Genomic DNA, 21,796 nt, shown 5'->3' on the forward strand with positions numbered 1-21,796 from the left:
AGTCTCATGGTGCTGCTTCACTCCCCACGAACCTTAGCACAGCCTTAAGACTGCAGACCACAAACACCAGTCTAAAGACATCTTCACTATGACGTATGCTGGCTACACCTGCACTGGTCTTGTGCTACAATGATAAAATAGAAAGATCTGAAATGTTATTGGTAGCCTAAGATTTAATTCTCAAATTCTTTTTCTGTAAAAATTACCAACACCACCAGGAAAACTCTTCCTTCGTTAGAGATGACCCTGCTTGGTACCCATCTGCAGCAGGCACCCCATTAGGCAATATTGAACTCCATAGTTGGGAGATGGAAACTGCCTTCTGCTGCACACAACTCTGATGTGCACCTACTATGGTTGTCACTAGGTCAGAGTTGGCAGTGACAGTGGAATCTGAGGAAAGCTTTGAAGAAACAATTAGAAATCACTTGATAGTTTAACACACCTTTCTCTTCAACAACCAAAATATGTTTGCAAAGAGCACCCTTTAAGTTGTCTGACATGCTCAGTGTTTTGTTTGAAACAGTCTTACTCCATTTCTCCAAGCTTGAAATATATATATACACACATATATGTATATACATATATATATGTATGTACGTACATGTGAGTGTAGTGGCCACAGAGACCAGAAGACACTACTGATCTCTGAAGCTAGAAATACAGTTGTGAACTGCCTAATGTGAGTGCTGGGAATTGAATTTTTGATTAGAAAAATTGTGAACCATGGTCCAGTTTGGTTCTAGAATGAAATAAATATCTCCTCTCCAATATATAAATTTCTCTGTGTTACACTACACTAAATAGAACCGTCTTTATCCTACAGAACACTGAACTGCAACTTAGATGAACATTGTGCCTTGTTTATTAATGAGAATCCAGGGCTCTTTTGTGCATCTTTCCTCAAGTCCAAGAAAGAGAAAAATTATGCAACAAATTTTATTTAGCCCAGTCAGTCCCAGCACAGCACAGAAGCTTACAGAGGGTAGAAAGTGCATTAATAAAAGCCAGTCTTTACCCAAAGGAAACAGAAAATATATTATCAATTCAAAATATTTAACACTCAAATGATAAACTGCAATAACTTATTCTGGGTTCTTCCTACTGATGAGAAAAAGAAAGAGAAGAAAAGAATGCTTTACGAAGAGGCCGGTCTCCAGCTGATAGCACACGTCAGTAGAGGTCACTAAGGCCCGCAGTCTTTCTTGCTTTTTGCATTAGTGCCCTTAGCTGGAACTGTTTACGGGACAGGAGGCGGACGTGCTAGGAAGGAGGAAAATGTTAGTGTTTCAGAATGGCTGATGCAGCCGTGATGTCAGAGAGCACCCAGCAATCCCAAATATACACAGCAGCCTTAGAACCAACTCCACATTAAAAACACTTGCAGACACTCTACTACATGCAGGGTCTGGCTCAGGACGCCATGTTTGGCTTTGCAGTCCTGAGGATCAAATCCAGAGCTCTGTACACATTAGGTCCGTGCCATTCCCTGAGGTGTAGCCCCAGCCCCTACCTATATCTTGAGACACCGAGATGCCAGGAAAACATGCTGCATGCTTAAAATAAGTTACCAAATTGTCCCTTGGCTAAAAGGAAAGGAAGAGAAGGGCTAAGGAGAAATGGTGCGTTAGCGTCACCCCTACCCAATGTCCCAAAAATGGTTTACTACTCCTGCCTCCCTACTCACCCCTGTGTATGCCTGGCCACCGAGCCAGAAGACAGCGGCAGAGAGCCTTCTTTGTGATCTCTACTGGACACTCAGCCACTCACACTGCTTACATTAGAGCTGAGGCATACGGTTTAGCCACTCACCCAAGTGCCCTGCCAGCTTGCTAAAGCATCACCAGAAACAAGGTCAAATATAATGAGTGTCTGGCTACTACTCCGAAAACCATATTCTCTATGAACAACAAGCATAGCTTAGTAAGACTACAGGCCTGGTCGCGATTAGTAAGCCAGAGATAACCTGCATTAAAAGGGGGTAGCCACTTCTTTCTAGAACTATCTGATCTGGGAAAGCTAATCTAAAATTATCCAACTCTAAGACCATTAAAAGACTAAAAAGAAAAAAACAAAAACAAAACCAGGGGTGCGCAATAATCTCAAATTTAGGTGCTGTGACTCTGACCCTGCAGCAGAGTCCAAAGGTGAAGGGAGGACGCCTACCTTCAGGAACACATCCAGGTCTATTACTCCCCGCCTCAAGGCTTCTCCAAGGTAAAAGATAGTGTCTTCAATAGCATTTTCCTCTGCATACAGATTTAGAATCTGTTTATACAATGGGGCTGTGGGAATGATAACTTCATCAATATCATTATTTTCAGATTGATTTTCCATTTTCTCCAGAGCAGAACTTAGTTCTTCATCCTTCTTTTTCAATAGTTCTATGTTTTTATCAACTTCAGCCTGAAAACAGAACAGTGCATGCATAACTTTACACTGATTCGTACATGGCTGTGACACATCTACAGCTCGACCTCAGGCAGCTGACTAATGCTTCCAGTACCTTTTGTGTGAAGGAATAGTGGAAATTCCCCAAAATGAACAGAATTGTGAAAGTGATACATGGTACCGCCAACTGGACCATTAGACATGGTCCAAAATGAAGTTCCTCCCTACAGACAACCGTGAAACAAGAAATTCCCATAGTAGACATTCCTCCCATCTATGTAAGGAATTTGATTCTCAGAGCGACAACACACACTGCAGGTGGCTGCAGGCTCTGCACTACACTGGCAACACATTCTTAAACTGAAATGGTCGGCTACCATGACGCTCACTTTATACATACACAGGAGAAAGCCTCAAGAGCTAGTGCTCGTAACTACTGACCCACCTCTCCAGGCTCCTGGACGGTACTTCTAATGCTGACTTAAATGTCTACACATACAACTCACTCTTATGTAGTTTGAGGTCTGCATGTCTTTGGCATTCACAGAGCTCTGTAATTCCAATTTATCCTGGAAGAAGTGCAGTATTCCCAATAGCACTTTCCAGTGGGAGACCAATGAGGCTGCACTTGAGACCTTAGGTGCTATAGTACTGCCTCTAGCTGATGAGGAGAGATATGCTCACACATCTAAAGACACCTACTGTTCCCTGAGCTTTTACTTCACACATCAAGCTATGCACAGAACCCTTTCCTTGGCTATCGTTCAACCTACAACATGTGTCTTCCATGCATTACTTACTACTTCCTGATCTAAGCGGGTGACCATCTCTTCCAGTTTCTGGTGGCCTTTTTTTAGATCTTCCTCTGTCCGTTTCAAGGCATTAAGCTCTGCCTGGGCACCATCCATTTCCTCCTTCATCCGCCATCTCAGTTTGTCACTGACTGCTGAGATGAGAGATGCTCGAATAGTGTCCTCGCTGATTGTGCCATCTCTGCTGGGACCTGCAGGAGATAAGGCAAAAACTCTGGACATCAAGGCTCAGGTAGGTGTTTGGCATTCAGAACCCTTGGACTTCCTCCAAGGAAAGTCGATATTTAGCCGATTCTAATCTGTATCCTTTTGTTGTAAGCAGTTGTATGACAGTGTGTAGAGTTGTGTAAACTCTTCTTTCTATAGAATGCTAGAATTGAAGGTGTTTTTGGAACTGCTAAACTTAAGACCACTGAGCACTTGCTATTAAAGCATGACAACCCTAGTTTAATTTCTGGAACCCAAGTGAAAGGCCTGATGGAGTGGCCGTCATCCAACATGCTTATCTTGAGATAAGAGGCAGCAACTGAACTGGATAAAATTTATAGGCCAGCAGCAGAACCAAGAGAGACCCTGTTTCAACAAGTGAAAGTGAGAAAACACAGACACAAGGGGCGTGGGGGGGGGGAGCGGGAGACAGACAGACAAACAGAAAACAGACAGAGAATTCACCATTCAAGATGGGTGGGGGACATTTTTTCAGCTGCTATCAAAGAGATGTATTCTACACGCCCCATTCAGAGGCTCATTCTAACTTTAATTATTCAGGAGTTGGGAGAAACAGCTCTGTGGTTTATAAGCACCCATAATCTGGAGGCTCACGAAAGCCTGTAACTCCAGTTACATGGGATCTGACACCCTCTTCTGGTCATCACTGGCACCAGCACACATGTGCCAGACACACACACACACACACACACACACACACACACACACAAATAAGCACAATAATAAATATAACACACACACAAAAAGCATAAGAATGATGATGATGATAGGGCTTAATTTTTTTTTTTTTTTCTGGAGCTGGGGACCGAACCCAAGGCCTTGCGCTTGCCAGGCAAGCGCTCTACCACTGAGCCAAATCCCCAACCCGATAGGGCTTAATTTAAGTTCAGCCATCCAGACAGAATAAAGGCCATATAAAAATCTCCAGTTACTTATACTGTACTAATTTATAAAGTATTTTTTTAAAAAGGAAGAGGACTGGAGAGGCGACTCAATGGTTAGGACTTACTACTCTTACAGCAGCTCCACGCTCAGTTCCCAGCACACACATGGCAGCTCAGAACTACCTGGACCTCCAGTTCCAGGTGGTTTGCCCTCTGAGCTCCTCTATGCCCTTGGTGCACAGAAACTCACACAAAATCAAAACATACATCACCTAAAAGGTGATGCTTCCTACAAGAGTTTAGAAGACCCAAGAGATCAGAAGACCAGCGAAGATGGTTATCTTATGTGCCCATTCTGACAAAGATACATAAGGAAGATAGTTTATACTTGTTTTTAAAAGACCTCAGTCTATAATAACCTATATGAAATTTTTTATGCTTGTTTGATACAAAATGCCGTTGTTGTCCCAGTAATCAGGTGCCTGGATGATAACGACAGCCCATTCAATTTCATTTCTCTGTGTTATAGAAGTTATCTGAACTACAAAATTTACGGGTCTTTTTATGTGAGCATAAGCACACCAACAAATCTGGTTATTACCTTATCTGGTCTAATGGCTCATGTCTCACTGATGTTAAATTTCAAATTCCTATATTAAAGAATACACATTTAGTTTTAGAATTTATACTGTTCTTATAAACTAGGTCAAGGGCATTCTCCATAAAATCCATATAGAAATATAAAAGACCACAAGAAGCCCAAGGCATTCTGGCAAAAATACAATGCTGGCATCATATATTTCAAGTCATACTATAGCACCATGGGAATAAAATGGGCATGCAGAAGAATGGAACAAAGTGGAGAAACCAGAAATAAACTCAAGCATACTACCATGCGATTTTTATCAAAGAAGAAAGGCATGAAAACCCAACATTTCCATGTAGAAGTCCGAAATTTGGTACTTGTCTGCAAAAAATCCACTAAACAGAATCAAAGACTTGAAGAGTCTAAACTGAAATTTCCAACAGCAAATTTAGGAAACACTTAAAAGAACCAGGAGTACCTAGCGACTTTCTGAATCTGATTTCAATAGCTCAGTTAATACCAAGTGACAAATGGGACCATATCAAATTTAAAAAGTCCTGAAAAGAGAGTAGACAGCTCACAGAACAGAAGGAAGTCTCTGCCAATTCTACTTTACGTAGCATCTATAAAGTCTGTGGAAACTGTAGACGTAGCTCTCACAGTTAATCTAGACTAGGTTAACTGAGGTGAGAAGACCTGACTGTGAGTGACACCACACCACGGGTTAGGGTCCCATGCTGAATAACAAGCTGCTCGGCTGCAATGCAATGTGACTATCTGTCCCTATATTCTTGCTACCCTGATTTCCTTGGCAAGATGGACACTACCCTCAAACTATGGGATAATGAACCTTACCGAACCTCGTTCAGTTACCAGGACATTAACTAACGTGATCCCGCAGTTGATAAGGATGCTCGCCTGGCTTGTACAAATCCCTGGGTGCATCATGGCCCTCTTATGAACTAGGCATGGTGGTACACATCCTAACCACACTGCACAAGTTTGGTTCCCAACACCCAGGTCAAGTGGCTCTCAGCCACCTCTAAATCCAGCTCCAGGAGTTTCCAAGTCCGCTTCTGGCCTCTACAGGTACGTACATATACATGGTACATACAAAATAAAATAATACATTAACAGTAAAATAAAGCCCTAAAAACAATGATCAGGTAATGGAACATGGAACAAGCCTAGGTCAAAAAAAAATGTGTTATAGAATGTATTTACACACACACACACACACACACACACACACACACACACACACACACACAAAAGTTATGTCACCTACAGGAAACTGGACAGAACTGCAGCACCATGCTAAGCACCCCCCCCATTAGTCATGTTTTCTCTTATATATGGAAACTAGAAAAACACAAAAATGGAAAGGACACTATCAAGGAAGAGGAAGTCTGGCAGAGGTGGCACAGGCCTTTAATCCCGGCATTTGGGGGGCAGAGCAGGTGGATCTCTGTTTTGAGGCCAGCCTAGTCTTCAGAGTGAGTTCCAGGACAGCCAGGACTATACAGAGAAACCCTGTCTACGCCCTTCACTGGCTCTAAAAAGAAAAGAAAGAAAAGAAAGGAAAGAAAGAATGTTGGGAAGCAGAAGCAGGCAAGTCTCTGTGAGTTTGAGGCCAGCATGGTATCCCTGTAGTAAAAAAAACAAACAAAACCTGAAATAGAAAATTTCAGGGTTTTGAGACAGTAAAGTGATGGGGCAGGAGAGCCACGCATGGTTTGGGAGCTCACTGCACTTACACGAGATCTGGGTTCAGTTCTCAGGACTATGTGGCAGCTCACAGCCACGTGCACCTCTCAGTTTAAGGGTATCTGCCCCTTCATATGCACAAATGAGAATAATCTTGAAAATCCCTAACTTTCTGAACTTTAATCCAAAACACAGTGAGTTGCTTTCCACTGAAACATGAAAATTGAGCTGCTGTAAGCTTCTGAGCGTTTAGTGGAATACCACATCATTTCTAAGACTTGAGAGAAGTCCTGTATTCTCCATATCTGCTGTAACAAGAACACTGTTATATCACGTCGCCATACAATGACAGTTACCCAAGCAAGAAGAAGTAGGTTTCAGAACTGTGGAGCGCTATAATCCTAGATTAGCAAAGGTCAAAAACTTTGTAACCATGGGCTTTCCCACCAGAGTCTTCAATTCTCAAAATAACAAATCTGAGACTAAATTATTTATCAATAAATGCCTAGGCCATAAACCCGGGCTTGTTTCCCGACTAGCTCATAACTCAGTCAACCCATTTATTCTATTCTGTGAGTGCCACATGGCTGGTTACCTCTCCTTAGTTTCATGCCGTCCCTTGGAGATGGTGGTGAATCTTCCCATGCCTGACTATTCCAGAGTTCCTCCCCCTGCCAGAGTCCCCACCTCTTGTCTCCTCAGTTAATAGCCCTTGGCCTTTCATGACAGTGACGCTTCCATTCAGTACAAAGAGATGCTCGACAAACCTTTAATAATATTAATAACTGCTCAAAACCTGTCAGATGTGGTATCCATGCCCAAACTTAAATAGAAAATAAGACATAATTTCCTCGTGTTAGAGAGCAGAAAAATCATCAAATAATTAATTAGGCCAGTATCTTTAAATTGCCCTAGTACACAATACTTGAAATAACATCACTGAGCTCTCTATAGCAGTACTGATCACTATTTCCTATAAAAGTAGCCATTTCATATTAGTGAATCCACGATTAACTTATCAGAAAAGATAAACGGTAGCTTTTCTAATTTTTATTTTATTTTTTAAATTTTATGAGTATAGGTGTTTTACCTGCAGAGGCCAGAAGAGGGTGTCAGATTTCCAGGACCTGGAGTTGCAAACAGTTGTGAACCAGCATGTGTGCTGAGAATCAAACCTGGTCCTCTGGAAGAGAGACTAGTGTTCTTAACCACTGATTATCTCTGCCCTGACTTTTCTGAGTTTTAACCCTTAACTCCTGGTCCACAAAACTGGCTCTTAACCTTGTCTCAAAAGTGGAGTGTAACTGAAGACACCCAAGCTGATCTCCAGTCTCCTTCACACATCTATACACATATGAAAACATACACACAGGAACATACATACATACACACATACATGCTAAAAAAAACCCAAGACCAGTAATACTTTTGGACTAGAACTGACAGTAGGTAGAAGCTGTCAGAAACAAAACCAAGGGTAAGGATACTATTTACTGCACAGCAACCATGGAGCCTGAGGTATCACAAACCATCTGCTCAAAAGTAGATTACTTTTTTTGATAGTGACAACATGAAAGGTCGGTTTCTGGCATAGGCACAAACCTTCCAAACAACTGCATACACAGAATCTTCATCTATGGTACTTGGCAGGGTGCTAATGAAGGTTCTTAGATGGGTTCAGGTTCGACAGTGCACCAGCAATGGACTTTAGCTCAAACACAAACAAACAAACAAAAAAAAAAACAAAAAAACCCAAAAAAACAAAAAACAAAAAAACAAAAAACAACAACAAAAAAACCCAAAAACAACCAACCAAACAAAAAAACCCCCAAAAAACCAAAAACCAAACCAAAAAAACCAAAACCAAAACCAAAACAAACCAAACCACACCAAACAAACAAACAAAAAAACCTTATGTGATCACCTTATGTGCAAAGTGAGGACGGCTACCAACAACATACCATACCACAGGAGACTCCACTTACTCAGAATCCTTAATTTTTAAAAATAGCCAGTAGTTTAGCAGGAGGCCCAGGCCTCACTAACCCACTGCCTACCAGTGTGCTCTTGTCAGATCCAGTCTTGTGCAGGCAACCACAGAGCAGCTGCTGTGCGGTCATCACTGAAATGGTTGGGTCACAGTGATACATTTTTTAAAAACCACGGTAAGATTAGCTGATGTGGTGACTCTTCAAATCTTAAGTCAAATTTAATTTTAAATATCATTTTCCATAAAAGCTCATTTTGAGGATAAATGGAAATTTTCTAAGCTATAAAATTCTTCAAAACTAATGTTCTGAAATGAATTACAAGACTTTTATAGGCAAAAGACAGCTAATAAATAGGCCCAATAACCTAACAACCTGAGTTCAATCCCTGGACCCAGCGGTAGAAGGAAAGAACAGATTCCTCAAAGTTGTCTTCTGACCACCATACTAGTGCTGAGAATATACGTACACAAACAAATGTAACAAAATATTTAAATATTTATAAATGAGATCACAATATTATAATATTATCTAAGAAATAAGGCAACTAATTGTTCTAGTCCCATTTCTCTCTGATGCTGACTAAACCCAAACAGTGGGTTTTAAAAAGTTGTTGTTGTCATCATCATCATCATCATCATCATTATTTTATTTTGGTTTTTCAAGACAGAGCTTCTCTGTGTAATAGTCCTTGATATCCTGGAGCTTGTTTTGTAGAACTCACAGAGATTTGCCTGCCTCTGCCTCCCGAGTGCTGGGATTAAAGATGTACACCAACACCCTTGGCAAACAATGTTACTTCTATTTTATGTGCATGAGTGTTTTGCCTACAGGTGCGTTTCTGTACTTCGTGTGTGCCTGGTACTTGAGGAGGCCAGAAGAGGGCATTAGATTCCCTGCAACTGGAGTTACAAACAGTTGTAACTGTTGTAAACCACTATGTGGGGGCTGGGAATCAAACATGGGACCTCTGGAAAAGCAACCAGTATTCTTTTTTTTTTTTTTGGTTCTTTTTTTCGGAGCTGGGGACCGAACCCAGGGCCTTGCGCTTCCTAGGTAAGCGCTCTACCACTGAGCTAAATCCCCAGCCCGCAACCAGTATTCTTAAACCACTAAGCTATTTCTCTGGGTCCAGATTTAGTTTTTTTTTTTTTTTTTTTGTTTATAATTTACAGATTAAAGACTCCCAGCATACTTTATTCACATAATTTAAATTATATTATATAGGGCCAAGTGTGTGGCCACATGCCTTTAATCTTAGCACTTGGGAAGCAGAGAAAGGCAGATAATCTCTGTGAATACAAACTAGGTTCCAGGCCAGCCAGGGTTATACAATGAGACTCGGTCTCAAAATTAGCAAAATCTTTCTTACATAAAGGAAGCTACGTCACAGAAAAGACAAGCATATTTAATGGTTCAAAGCCATGCTATTAGATCCTACTGCTGACAACAGAAGCAGACCCTGTCTGGAGAGCAGAGGCACAGACAGGAGATCCTGGTATCAGATCTCATGACATCAGAAACATAATAAACATCAGCCTCTCGTCATCTTGGGAGTGCATCCATTCAAGCACTCAGCAAGTATGTACAGGAGCGGCTGCAGGCCAGACGTTTGAGGAGGTGGGAGCAGAGATTGGTAAGAGTGAGTCTGACAATAACACAAAGGGAAAATCAACCAACAACCAGCAGGCGATAAGGGAACAGAAACAAGGAGGAGCAGATCCGGCAAGACCTTCTAAGTCTAAAACCTGTACTGCACTCTGAAGGACACAAGGTTTTCAGTAGAGGAGTGACATCATCAACTCATGTTTCAGTAAGATCCTTGAGGCTGCTTATGTTAAAAACAAATGCAGGGGCTGACGGTTCTCATACACTATCAATGAGATAATGGTGACTTACATTGGCAATGGGTATGGTTACACTCTCCATATTTTGAAGATAAGAGAACTCTAGAGGAATCAAGGACGACTCGAGTCAGCATATGGGATGGTATCAATAGAGATGGATAAACTGCAGAAAGACCTGAGTTCCACTTGGGTCACGCTGAGTTTAAGATGTCTATTAAAGCTCAGGTGGAGACACCAAGAAGGCAGCTGGATGAAGGGTGTCGGGGTTGGGAGAGAGGTGCAGACTAGACACAATTCAGTGGCTGTGGGTAGACAGGGCTTTTAAGCTCTACCAATAGAGTGAGAAGTCCAAGTGCCAAGAAGGAACTGGCATCCTGACATAAGAGGAGGAACCTGCGGAGACTGAGCACAAGCACCTGTGATGCAGGGAAAGGAGAGAGTGTGGTTCCCTAGCAAGAGAGCCAAGCTGGCAGAGGGCCACCGCGTCAGACGCCACAGAAAGGCCAGCCCTGCATTTAAACCCACAAGGTCCCTGTGACTCTCACGGAAGCAGCTTTAGAGGAACGTAGTGGGAAGGCAAGAAGGGGCCAAGAAAGCAAGGGAAGAGCAATCTCAAGGAAGTCTGCTGTGAGGTGGAAATGGGGTAGTGCAAACAGGGAAGGGCAGCTGAAGCTTTCAAAGGCTGCATTAGGGCATGTTTTTGTGTGCTAATGGCAGAAGTCCAATCGGTAAGAGAGGAAATGGCTGGAATGATAACCCAGGGTGAGTGAGAAGCTCCAGTAGAGGAAGCCCTCAGGCAGAAGCAGAGGCAGCCGGAATCAAGGCAGATACAGTGCCAACAGGAAGGCACTCTGCAAGCAGACGGCACAAGTCCTGCTGGATCAGACAGCTGGAAAAAGCAAACACCACTGGTGTGGGACACCATCTTACTGACCCTTTCACACTAACTCTACAGGTGAGCTCGCCTGTGTCTGTGCAGTTAGGCTATGAAGCCCCAGGATGCGCTAGTAGAACCTAACCTTACTTTCGGGGCTATGTCTTTAGGAGCATTCCAGAGGCTCCCCGCTTCTGTGAAGGTGACCCTCAGACACTAGTGACTCAAAACATGTGAGATTCACCAGTAAGAATGTGGCAAACAGGAATGTGTTACTGAGTCATCAGCCACATTTTTAGACTTCTAAATAGTAAATGAGAAGACTCATTTATGGAATGACAAATCACGTCGTTTTATATACAAGACACTGATCACTATAGCTTTCCAATATGGGAGAATATTCTAAAATTTTACATGTAAAAATGAAATACATGTTTCATGACACTTGACCTTGACTTAAGTAGAAAAATACAAATGCTCTACTTACCAGCAGTGGTCACAGGAGGCTGGGAAGGGTACTGTGAGCTTGTTGTGGCAGGGTATGGGCCAGCAGGTGGGTAAGGACAGCCAGGATAACCACTATAGAAAAGAATACCAAAAGTAAAGATGACCCAACACTACAGTGCTGTGAGAACCCCACTGAGAGAGTTAAGACTGACATATTATATTGCCAGATAATGAATGTAAAGTTGTAGAGAAGAAGGTGTTGATTCAAGGAACAGTGTATGGAAATTACACTGAGTTTGAAACTGAACTGTCAAGGCCAAGCATGGCAGTGTGTGCCTACAATCTGAGAAGGAGGCTGAAGCAGAGTACTTTGAGTATGGGGCCAAAAGCTGGAAGACGGCTCAGTGGGTAAAGGTGCTTGCTGCTCTTGCAGAAGACCCAGGCTCGGTTCCCAGAACTCACATGCTGCTTCATAGCCACTGGTACCTCTAGCTCCAGGGGATCTGACACCCTTTCTAACCTCTGTGGATGCCAGGCATGTGTGTGGTACACAGAGATTCATGTGCATATGCATGCATGAAAAAAAAAAAAAACCACTCACACATGTTAAAAACGAAAAAGAAAGGAGGGAGGGTGGGAGGGAGGGAAAGGGAGGGAGAGGGAGATGGAGATGGAGAGGAAGAGGGAGAGGGAGAGGGAGAGGGAGAGGGAGAGGAGAGGGAGAGGGAGAGGGAGAGGGAGAGGGAGAGGGAGAGGGAGAGGGAGAGGGAGAGGGAGAGGGAGGGAAAAAGCTAGGCTTGGTGATGCGCAGCTCTGATCCCCACAATCAGGTGGCAGAGGATGTCTGTGGGTTTAGGGTTAGCTACATAGTCTCCATAGAAAACTCTAGGACAGCCACAAGGACTGTCTCAAAAACAGATGAGGCCAGTTTGGGCTACATAGCAAGACTCTATCTTAGTAAACTCAAAACAATCAAATCAACCTACAAAACAGAGCCCAACAGGTAGCTCACACCTATAAACCCCACATTTGGGAGGCTGTGGTGAGGTCCGGGCCAGCTGGAGAAATGGCTCAGTGGCTCCTGCAGAAGACTGAGGTTCAATTTCTAGCACCCACACAACTGTCCACAACTCCAGTTTCAGAGAATCCAATACCCTCTTCTGAGCTCTTAAGGAACCAGGCATGCAAGTGGTGTACAGACATACACATGAGAAAAACACTTACACAAAAAATAAAGTAAGTATATCTTTTTAAAAAAGTGTAAGCTCCTATGTCAGAAAAAACCAAAGTAGTAAATGGACAAATGGTCTTGCTTGGCTCTGATTATATAAGGTTACCTTCAGAGAGGCAGATAAGGCCTGGGTCTTATTGGTAATCTTAAACGTTCACTCTGAAAGCAAATCTTAAAAAAAATTTGTTTCTGTATAGTTTGTGCCATTCATGTACTCTAATAAGTAGTCCTAAATTTGCATTCTAGAAAACCAAAGTTTCTTTTTAAAGATTTATCTCCCCCCCCATCTTACTCTGGCTGAAGAGCCCCTTGCTTCTGCCTCTGGATGCTGATGTCAGCTATTATTTTCACACTGTGTGTGCGTGTGTGTGTGTGTGTGTGTGTGTGCGTGCGCGCCAATGGAGACAAAGGGTAATGCAGGATCCCTTGCAGCTAGAGTTCCTGATTTGTGTGCTAGGAGTCAAACTCAGGTCCCTCTGGAACAGCAGAAAGTGCTCTTTAACTAATGAGCCATTACTCTAACCCTTACAAACGTCTTAAATAGGAAAAAGTAAGTATTTCAAGGCCCCAAACCAATCAAGATTACTGTTATTACCATGCCTGCCCACAATCCCTCCTCTTGTAAAGAAAACAAAGCTCCTTTAGAATTATGGGCACATAGTGACTACAAAATTCCAACAATAAGCCAAATATGGTATACAATAGCATACCTACATATATGCATATAAGCATATATTATGTATATACATAAATACATACATACACATACATACATACCAATACTGAGGCTGAACTAGGACTGTGAGTCTATACAGCCATACCTATCTCAAAAACCAAACACCAATAAACCAACCTCATTTATTTAATTCCCCAGTTAGTATTATTCTGATTCCAAATGTAATTAAGAGAATTTTCATTACCTGGGGTTGGGAGGGTATCCAGATGGATATGCAGAGATTCCACTTGGCATGCTTGGCAAGTAGGAGGCTAAAAATAATTTTTAACATTTGAAAGTCATATGCAGTCCTGAATATAAAGGTTGTAGAGCAATATGAACCAATATCAACCACAGCAGAATTTCACACCAAGAATCCTATCTCAGGCTCAAAACAAAACCAACATCTGGCCTGTATTAGTTTTTTTAAAGAAGAAGTAATTTGAATTCATTTAATCCTCAAATCATTAAATGTGAGTGACAACACTCTAGCAAATCCCAGTAAGAAATGACTGGCAGACAGGTCAACCTGTTAACTTTACAGCCAAGTTCCCCTGTAATTTCGGAGAAGGTAATGCTGACCTCATTTGCTCTAAGACTGCTTCTTAGAGGATAGCTGCCTCTGCATCTACGAAATCTTGGAACATTTAACACCAGATTGACTAAGTTGGAGAGCTAGTTTTGTTGGCTTGTTTAGAACTTAAGACTCCAAATCACAGTAAGAAATCCTATGCAAAACTTAATCCACACTTGTTTAGATTGGCTTTAAAAGCTTAGAAATATTAGGGGGGGGGGGAGTTAAAAGCCTTCAAGAATGCTTCGTTCATTTATAGAAGCCTGTAAGGTCAATGGAAAAGGACTTGCCTCCAGAGTCAACTTTTTTCATTAGATCAATGGTGAATCAACACGAGTCAGTAAACACATGTTTATTGTCTTCTATACGACAGGAACTAGGGATTTGGTGGGGATGGAGGTAGGGAAGAGATGGGGAAAGGGGAAGAGAGAAGACAAGACAAGACAAGAGAGGATGATAAGAAGAGAAGGAATCCTTGGCCACATGTTGCTTAGAATCCAATTGGGAAGATAAACAGTGAAAGTGGCTATGCTCTGTTAATCGTGCTGGCAGGGAAAGCAAAGAATGCTGTCTATGGGATTATCCAGGAAAAAAGCTAATTTAAATCTAAGAGCAGAGTAGGCCTCTTAAGGTTAAAGGTAGAGTGATCTAGTAGAGGTATGACAGATGGAACTTGAAGAAAAAGACATGGACCCTTTCAAGAATGACCTTCTAGTGACAGAATACAAGCAAGTGGGAGAAGTATGCTGGGCTGCTATCAACAACAGAGTAGGAAGCCTTTACCAGCCTAACATATCAGGGCTCACAGCGTTGTTAGGATGTATCGGTAGATGCTATAATACTTTTTCTTAAGTATAACGAAGGAAGAAAATTCAGTATTTCATTAAAAAAATAAAATAAAACAAACAACAAAAACTCCCCAAATCTTATAATTCCATTCCACACACATAGACACTTTCCAAGCAGGAAGCACAGTTGACATTTTTTGAGTATCTCTTAAAATAAGCGAGTTCCGCTGTTAAGTATTAGCAACGTACATGGTCAGTGTCATTTCCGTGTTGGTTTCTCCAATGTATAAAGCACCATCTCCGAGTTATAATTTCTCATAATCATAAGCATTTTCCTTTTCTTAAAAATGTGTCACTACAGGGTCTGGAGAGATGGCTCCATAGTTAAGAGGCAAAACATAGCAAGACAGACAGACAGACACACACACACAGTTGAAGGGGTTAGGGAAATGGGTCAGTGGCTATAAGCATGTATTGCTTTTGCAGAGAAGCTAAGTTCTATTCTTGGCACCCACACGGGACAGCTCACAACTGACTGCAGTCCAGTTACAGGGTATCTGATGCCCCTGGCTTTCTCAGGCACCTGCACTCATGTGCGTATACCCACATAGACACTCAAACACCATTAAAATAAACTGTAAAAATGAGGTTTGGATATAATGTTGACTCTAATTTTATGTGTCTGAGTAGTCTTGCCTGCAACTACTTATGTGCTACACATGCATGTCTGGTACTTGCAGGGTCAGAAGAGGGAACTGGATCTCCCAGAAGTGGAATTATAGACTGTGGTAAGCTGCCATGCAGGTCCTCTGCAAGAGCAACAGGTGCTCTTCACTGCTGAGCTGTCTTCTAGTCCCATAATGCTGACTTTTTAAAGACTAAGTCTCACTATGTTGGCCAGACAGACCCTGAATTCCTAGGCTCACTCAATTCTTCTGGATAAACCTCCAAAGTCTTTGGAATTACAGGTACACAGTACTGCACTTGTTTTAACAATGTCTTGTAACATGACTCGTTACTTAAAAATTACCCTGAAAGAGTTAAGAAATATTCTGAGCAATGATTTCTCAACTATTAATTATCTATTCAAATATGTATCCAAGATTCTTAGCTATCACTTAGTAGGTGTATAGGAGGAATCACCACTGTTCACAGTCATACCTGAGGATAATTAATGATGGTTATTATCTAAACATCTAAAATGTTACTACAATTGGAATGGGTGGACAGTACAATGGTCTCTTAGTGATTTACTTAAACTAGCTCTTCAGTGCTTGATGAGACGGTGAGTACAAAGCTGGACTGCAGAAGTGACTAGTGTGAGCTTTCTGGAATACTGTACTTTCAAAGGCACCGTGAAACTGAAAAGAAATAGAGAAAGCTTCCCTTTATCCCAAGTGGTAACTAAGTTATCTCAACAAATAAATGGGGAGATCAGTCTAGGAAATATTTGCCACTTTAAACTCAAAATACTCAGTCAAATCGCTAACATCGTAATACAGGAAGCAAGAGTCCCAATAAGCTTTTGCGGGGTTGGGGGTTGGAAGTGAGGGGTGAGTCACTCCTTTTAAATTCTCATTCTGCTCAAGAATCAAGACAGTCTTCATGAAAAATAGACTAAAAACAAGAGAATGATTTTAGACAGAAGGAAATAAAGCATACATAATTGGTCTTCAAAGAGAAGTTTGTCAGAATGACAACTTAAAACACAGTAAAAGCAGTACAAAACAAAAACGGCAAAACAAGTAAGTACAACCAACTTCCAATTATCCGGGATGATTCTGAAGTATCAGCAAGAATCATTCAGATAAACAGAACAGGGTGGAGCTATCCCAGGGGTGGACCAGTACTGTCCCCTTGTTCTCACCCTTCTGACAAGGTAGTCACAAATTGGCTGTACCACTGAGAAGCAGCCAAGAGCTAGATGTCCAATTGTGTATATCCAGAATAGCTCAAGGGAACAAGCTAGCTGACTAATTCATTCTCCACAACACTGACCCTGGAATCACAGAGCGCTCAGGCTACCTTTCAAAATTACAACTGCTTTCCAGGTGGCATACATAATTTAAGACTTCCAGCTCTATTTGGCATCTTCTCTTGCACTCTGGAATGCAGAACACCCACACTCTGACTTTCTACCTACAGATGGAAGCCCAAATGCCAGCCTTGGGTAGGAACCTGCACATGCAGATGTGGGGCCTCAGAACACTCCCCAAAACTCCATTCACTTGACAAGCTAAAAAGCAAAGTGAAGTTATTTTAAGAGTTTTGCAAGGCTTTGCTTTTGTTTCTGCTAACTTTAAAATCAGATCTCAATGGACTTACTGTTTGGTGGCCCTGCTGCTGTGTACGGTGGGTAGGATGCAGAAACGGTAGGTCGGGAGAACACTGGAGGCTCCTCGCCAAATATCACAATCATGATCTGAATAAGTTCCAGCAACTCTGACCGTGGCTAAAAAGGGGAGGGAGGGGAAACCCAAGAAATCATGTCACCTATAATTGGTTCTCAGCAGAATACATAGTGTTTGGCATTGCTGTTGTCTTCTTTGCACTCTCAGCTTTGTATTATATGAGCACATATGCCAGTGTGCACAAGTCAGAAGACATCACTACAATCCATTCTCTTTCCACCCTTATTTGAGTTCCAGGGATCAAACTTAAATCACCAGGCTTGTGTGGCCCGTGCCTTTACCCATCAAGTCATGTGGCTGGCTTTTCCTAAACACACCAACTATCAAATGGGACAATGGGTTACACAAAAGCACAGAAACGCGTCTGCATCTTCTTTACCTACACTTAGCTCTCTCTCTTGGTGGAGTGATACTTTACATGCTGGGCATCACTAGTGGAGACGTACAGAGCCTTTCAGCAACAAGAACTAGTGAACAACAATGGGACTGGGCCTGCTCAAAGCCAGGCTCTTACAAGTTCATTCTATCTCTGAGTTCTCTCTATTAAAATAAATGTGATAGTTAATTCTGGTTATCAACTTGATTGGATCAACTAAGAAGGAAGACCCTCCCTGAGTGGGTGAACCCTTCCCATCTCAGCCCAGACACAAAGAGGTCAGAGGGTAGAGCCCTGCTGTTCTGCCCTGCCCACCTTCCACTTGCCTGTGAGTGCATCTATGCATCCAGCCCCCCTGCCGGCACTGCTACTGCGACCTCCTCTGACACCGAATGCCAGGGTTTCTTGGCTTTCTTTTGTTGACTGACAACTACTGGACATCCAGGTATCCTCCAGGCATTAACACAGGATGGGACTGCTGAGGTCCCATCCTCAGAGACTGAGAATTTACTGGGTTCTCAGCCTCTCCAGTATACAGACCACTACTGTCTATTCAACCCAGCACACATATCAATGTAATAAGACTCTTTCTAGGGCTGGAGAGGTGGCTCAGAAGTTAAGAGCACAGGCTACTTTTGCAGAGGATCTGGGTTCAGTTCCCAGCACCTACATGGTGGCTCACAACTGCCTGCAACACTAGTTGCAGGCGATCTGATGTCATCTTCTGGCTTCCATAGACACCAGGTATATATGTAGTGTGTATACACATTTAGGTAAAACATTCATATACAAAAAAACCCCCAAATCTTTAAAAAAAAAAAAAAACCAAAAACCTTCCTCTGAAACATAACCACTGTATTGATTCTGTTCCTCTAGAGAACACCAACACAATATAGGCTTCTGTTTTTTTGTGGTATAAACACTGTTCTGCCAGTTACACCATCAGAGGCAGAAACAGAAGTTCCCAACCGGTACCCTTGATAGCAATACTTTGGAGAGGAAGATTTGAGTTCCCAATATACCTCATCAGTGGACCCATTTTAAAGTGAGATTCTAGCTCTGAGTAAGTAAGGGGTGAATAAGCACTTTAACAGAACCTTTTAGTTGGACGGTATTATAGCTCATGTCTGTCATCTCAGTACTTGGGAAACTGAGGCAAAATTGATCACTACAAGTTTGAGGCCAGCACAGTTTGAGGTAGACACCTAAACAAACAAACAAAATCACTAAAAACCAAACAAAGGAATAAACGAGAGCCTCAGTTCAGTGGCTGGTCTACCGTCTGAACTTACTTACCCTGGAATCTTCCTTGAGTGTAAACTGAAGGGAAAAGCTAGTGAGCAGAACATACATGCAATCGCTTCCTAGAGCCACATGATACTTACGTGTTTCCAGTCATGTAGGTAAGGCAGGTAGATTTTCCCATTTGCATCCACATGCTTTCCTGTTTTAATAGTCATTGAACTAGTAGGCTTAACAAAACAGATAGGGGGGTTATATGGGTATGTGTCCAGGAGCCACAGGCATATTGGAATGTTATATATATTACCTGAGAGAGAAGAAGAAACTTCAATTACTCTCCTCTTATTTCTCAGGAGTGTAACACACAAGGCTGAGAGCAACACACACCACGCTGAGTGCCACTAGGACTATTTCTAATTCAAGGTGCTTCTTGGAGCTCTGGTATGCGAGCCAGGCCAGAGAGTGAGTGGTGACCACATGCTGTGGACAACATTCTTTTGGTTTGTCCAACTTAACGTCTGCTGCTTAGCTTCAGCAAAAGCATGTTTCACCTAAAGAAACCAGATACTAATGACTTCTGATTTCTTTTTCTTAGCTCCCAAACACATCTACAATGTGTAACTCTAATACATAAAGCCTTAGGTTTATTACCAATATTACCCCCCCTTTTTTTAAAAGCAAGAATCCCCCACAGTAATTTGGACCCATATGCTACGATTCACAAAGAATGGTTGAGGGAAAAAGGGGCTAACTAGGTGAAATCAATATTTACACACACTTCCACAACCTGCACCCCTCAGCAGAGCATATTCCTGAGGACACAACGGTGGAGTTGGTAATAAGCTTCAGTCCAACACAGATGCTCTTAGTTAATTGTTTTTCCTCCAGGACCATGTCAGGCACAAATGACTGATAAGTGTGATGATCTCTGGGATCTTCCTATGTTCCCTTGTTCTCCTTTTTTATTTCAACAGCATAGCAATCACAGAACTGTAGTGTAATGTTCCCCACAGGTTCATGCTCTAGAGCAGTGATTTGCAACCTGTGGGTTGTGACTCCTTTGGAGGTCACATATCAGATAGTCTGCTTTTCAGATATTTATATTATGACTCAAAACAGTAGCAAGGTTAGTTATGAAGTAGGATAATTTTATGGTTGGGGCCAACACAAGGAACTGTATTTAAAGGGTTGCAGCTTTTGGAAGGCTGAGAACTAGTGCTCTAAACACTTGTTTCAAGCTGATGGTGATATTCTGGGGCCTATTATAGGACTAGGTTATAGGGAAGGCTCTTTGAAGATTGTACCAGCCCCAGGTCTCAGCCCCCTTCTCTGGGACATGCCCTAGCTAGACACAGGAACAATAAACATAACCATCCCAAAGCAGAACAGGCGTAAGAAACTGAGCACTGGCTTAACAGTGATTACAACAGAGCTGACTAAGGTTATCAGAGACTAGTCATCCAAGTCAGCATCATTACCAATATGATAACCATAGATAACAGTTGTCCTTTACTCTCTGTTTAGTGCACACCCGGCTAGTGGCAAGTCTTTTTATGTATCACTTCCATGAACTGTCAGTACCGAATCCAGGCATTATTAATTCAGATTGCATGGCAGAGTCAGACCTAATTCTGACCCTAAGGCACCACCTCACCACTGCATAGTAGAACTTCCCATGGTTGAAAAGGTATGAATCACTGTGAGGGAGGCTGAACTAGCAGACATAAGAGCCAATACAGTCCCACGATTCCAGGAAACATTAAGTTCCAGCTGAATCGTGAGGCATTTGGTTATTGCTCTATCTTGACAGAGAAGTTAAAACAGAGGTACTGCCGCCAAATAAAGTCAAATTACACTGACGTTAAACCCTGCTGTCAAGAAGGCCATTAGGAAGTACAGCGTGTACTTTCAACTCCTTCGTAGCATGCTCTTGTCTGTAGATACGTATACCACGAACACACGAATATGCTATTTACCTCGATAGCGCACAGGGATTGTCCCAGTGAGGTTCACCAGCTCCCTGGAACTGCCATCATTAAAAACTGAAAGGGAAAAAAGACAGATTTAATCACAAACATTTTTGTATACACTACCATGTTAAGTTACTCTTTCATAAACACCAGGAAACTATGGAACAAGGCTAACTTAGTGTTCAGTATCAAAAAACCTGTCACTGACTCACTTAGGTTAAAAGCTTTGAGTTATCTGTAAAAAGGGATCTGAGTTCTGCATTTCCAAATACGGGCTTTTCGCCTGCAAGTAGCATGGTTTTAAGCCCATTTAAAAATCACCCTGAGCCTTTCTATCTCAGCTCTGGGAGGCAGAGGCAGGCAGATCTGAGTTTGAGGCCAGCCTATTCTACACAGTGAGTTTCAGGACAGCCAGGTTTATACTGAGAAACACCGTCTCAAAAAAATACAATTAAAATCATTCTGAAGCTTCCAGCCATGTATGCCTGAGATGGAAGCCAATGAGTAAGCAAAAAAACACAAAAAAACACAAAAAAAACAAAAAAAAACCAAAAACCAAAAACCAAAACCAAAACAAAAAAACCCCCCAAACCAAACCAAACAAAACAAACAAACAAACAAAAAAACCCCAATAAAGTTGTTTTTAGCAAATTTAAGAATAAATATATCAGTAAGTTAAAAAAACAAAAAAATCAAAAAACCTCCATCAAAGCTTTGAGCATAAT

At 42.0% G+C, this 21,796-nt stretch overlaps 1 protein-coding gene across 6 annotated transcripts in view; it reads right to left on the reverse strand.

Moving 5' to 3' along the window:
- Positions 1–925: 925 nt before the first annotated feature.
- The window catches only part of Tsg101 (tumor susceptibility 101), a 29,825-nt gene continuing 8,954 nt past the window's right edge, over positions 926–21,796 (reverse strand). Inside the window, exons 3-10 of one of the 6 annotated variants that reach the window (NM_181628.2) lie at positions 21,078–21,143; positions 19,245–19,408; positions 17,398–17,524; positions 13,916–13,982; positions 11,805–11,896; positions 3,192–3,394; positions 2,167–2,406; positions 926–1,263 (exon numbers count right to left, since the gene is read on the reverse strand). In NM_181628.2, the coding sequence (NP_853659.2) occupies positions 1,174–1,263; positions 2,167–2,406; positions 3,192–3,394; positions 11,805–11,896; positions 13,916–13,982; positions 17,398–17,524; positions 19,245–19,408; positions 21,078–21,143 (1,049 nt within the window). In that variant the 3' untranslated portion in view covers positions 926–1,173. Of the gene's footprint in view, positions 2,407–3,191; positions 3,395–11,804; positions 11,897–13,915; positions 13,983–17,397; positions 17,525–19,244; positions 19,653–21,077; positions 21,144–21,796 lie in introns of those variants that run through there. The other 5 variants (XM_039105117.2, XM_039105126.2, XM_063284275.1 and 2 more) reach the window with 5 other exon arrangements.

This window comes from Rattus norvegicus, chromosome 1, assembly GCF_036323735.1.
Source record: "Rattus norvegicus strain BN/NHsdMcwi chromosome 1, GRCr8, whole genome shotgun sequence".
NCBI lineage: Eukaryota > Metazoa > Chordata > Mammalia > Rodentia > Muridae > Rattus > Rattus norvegicus.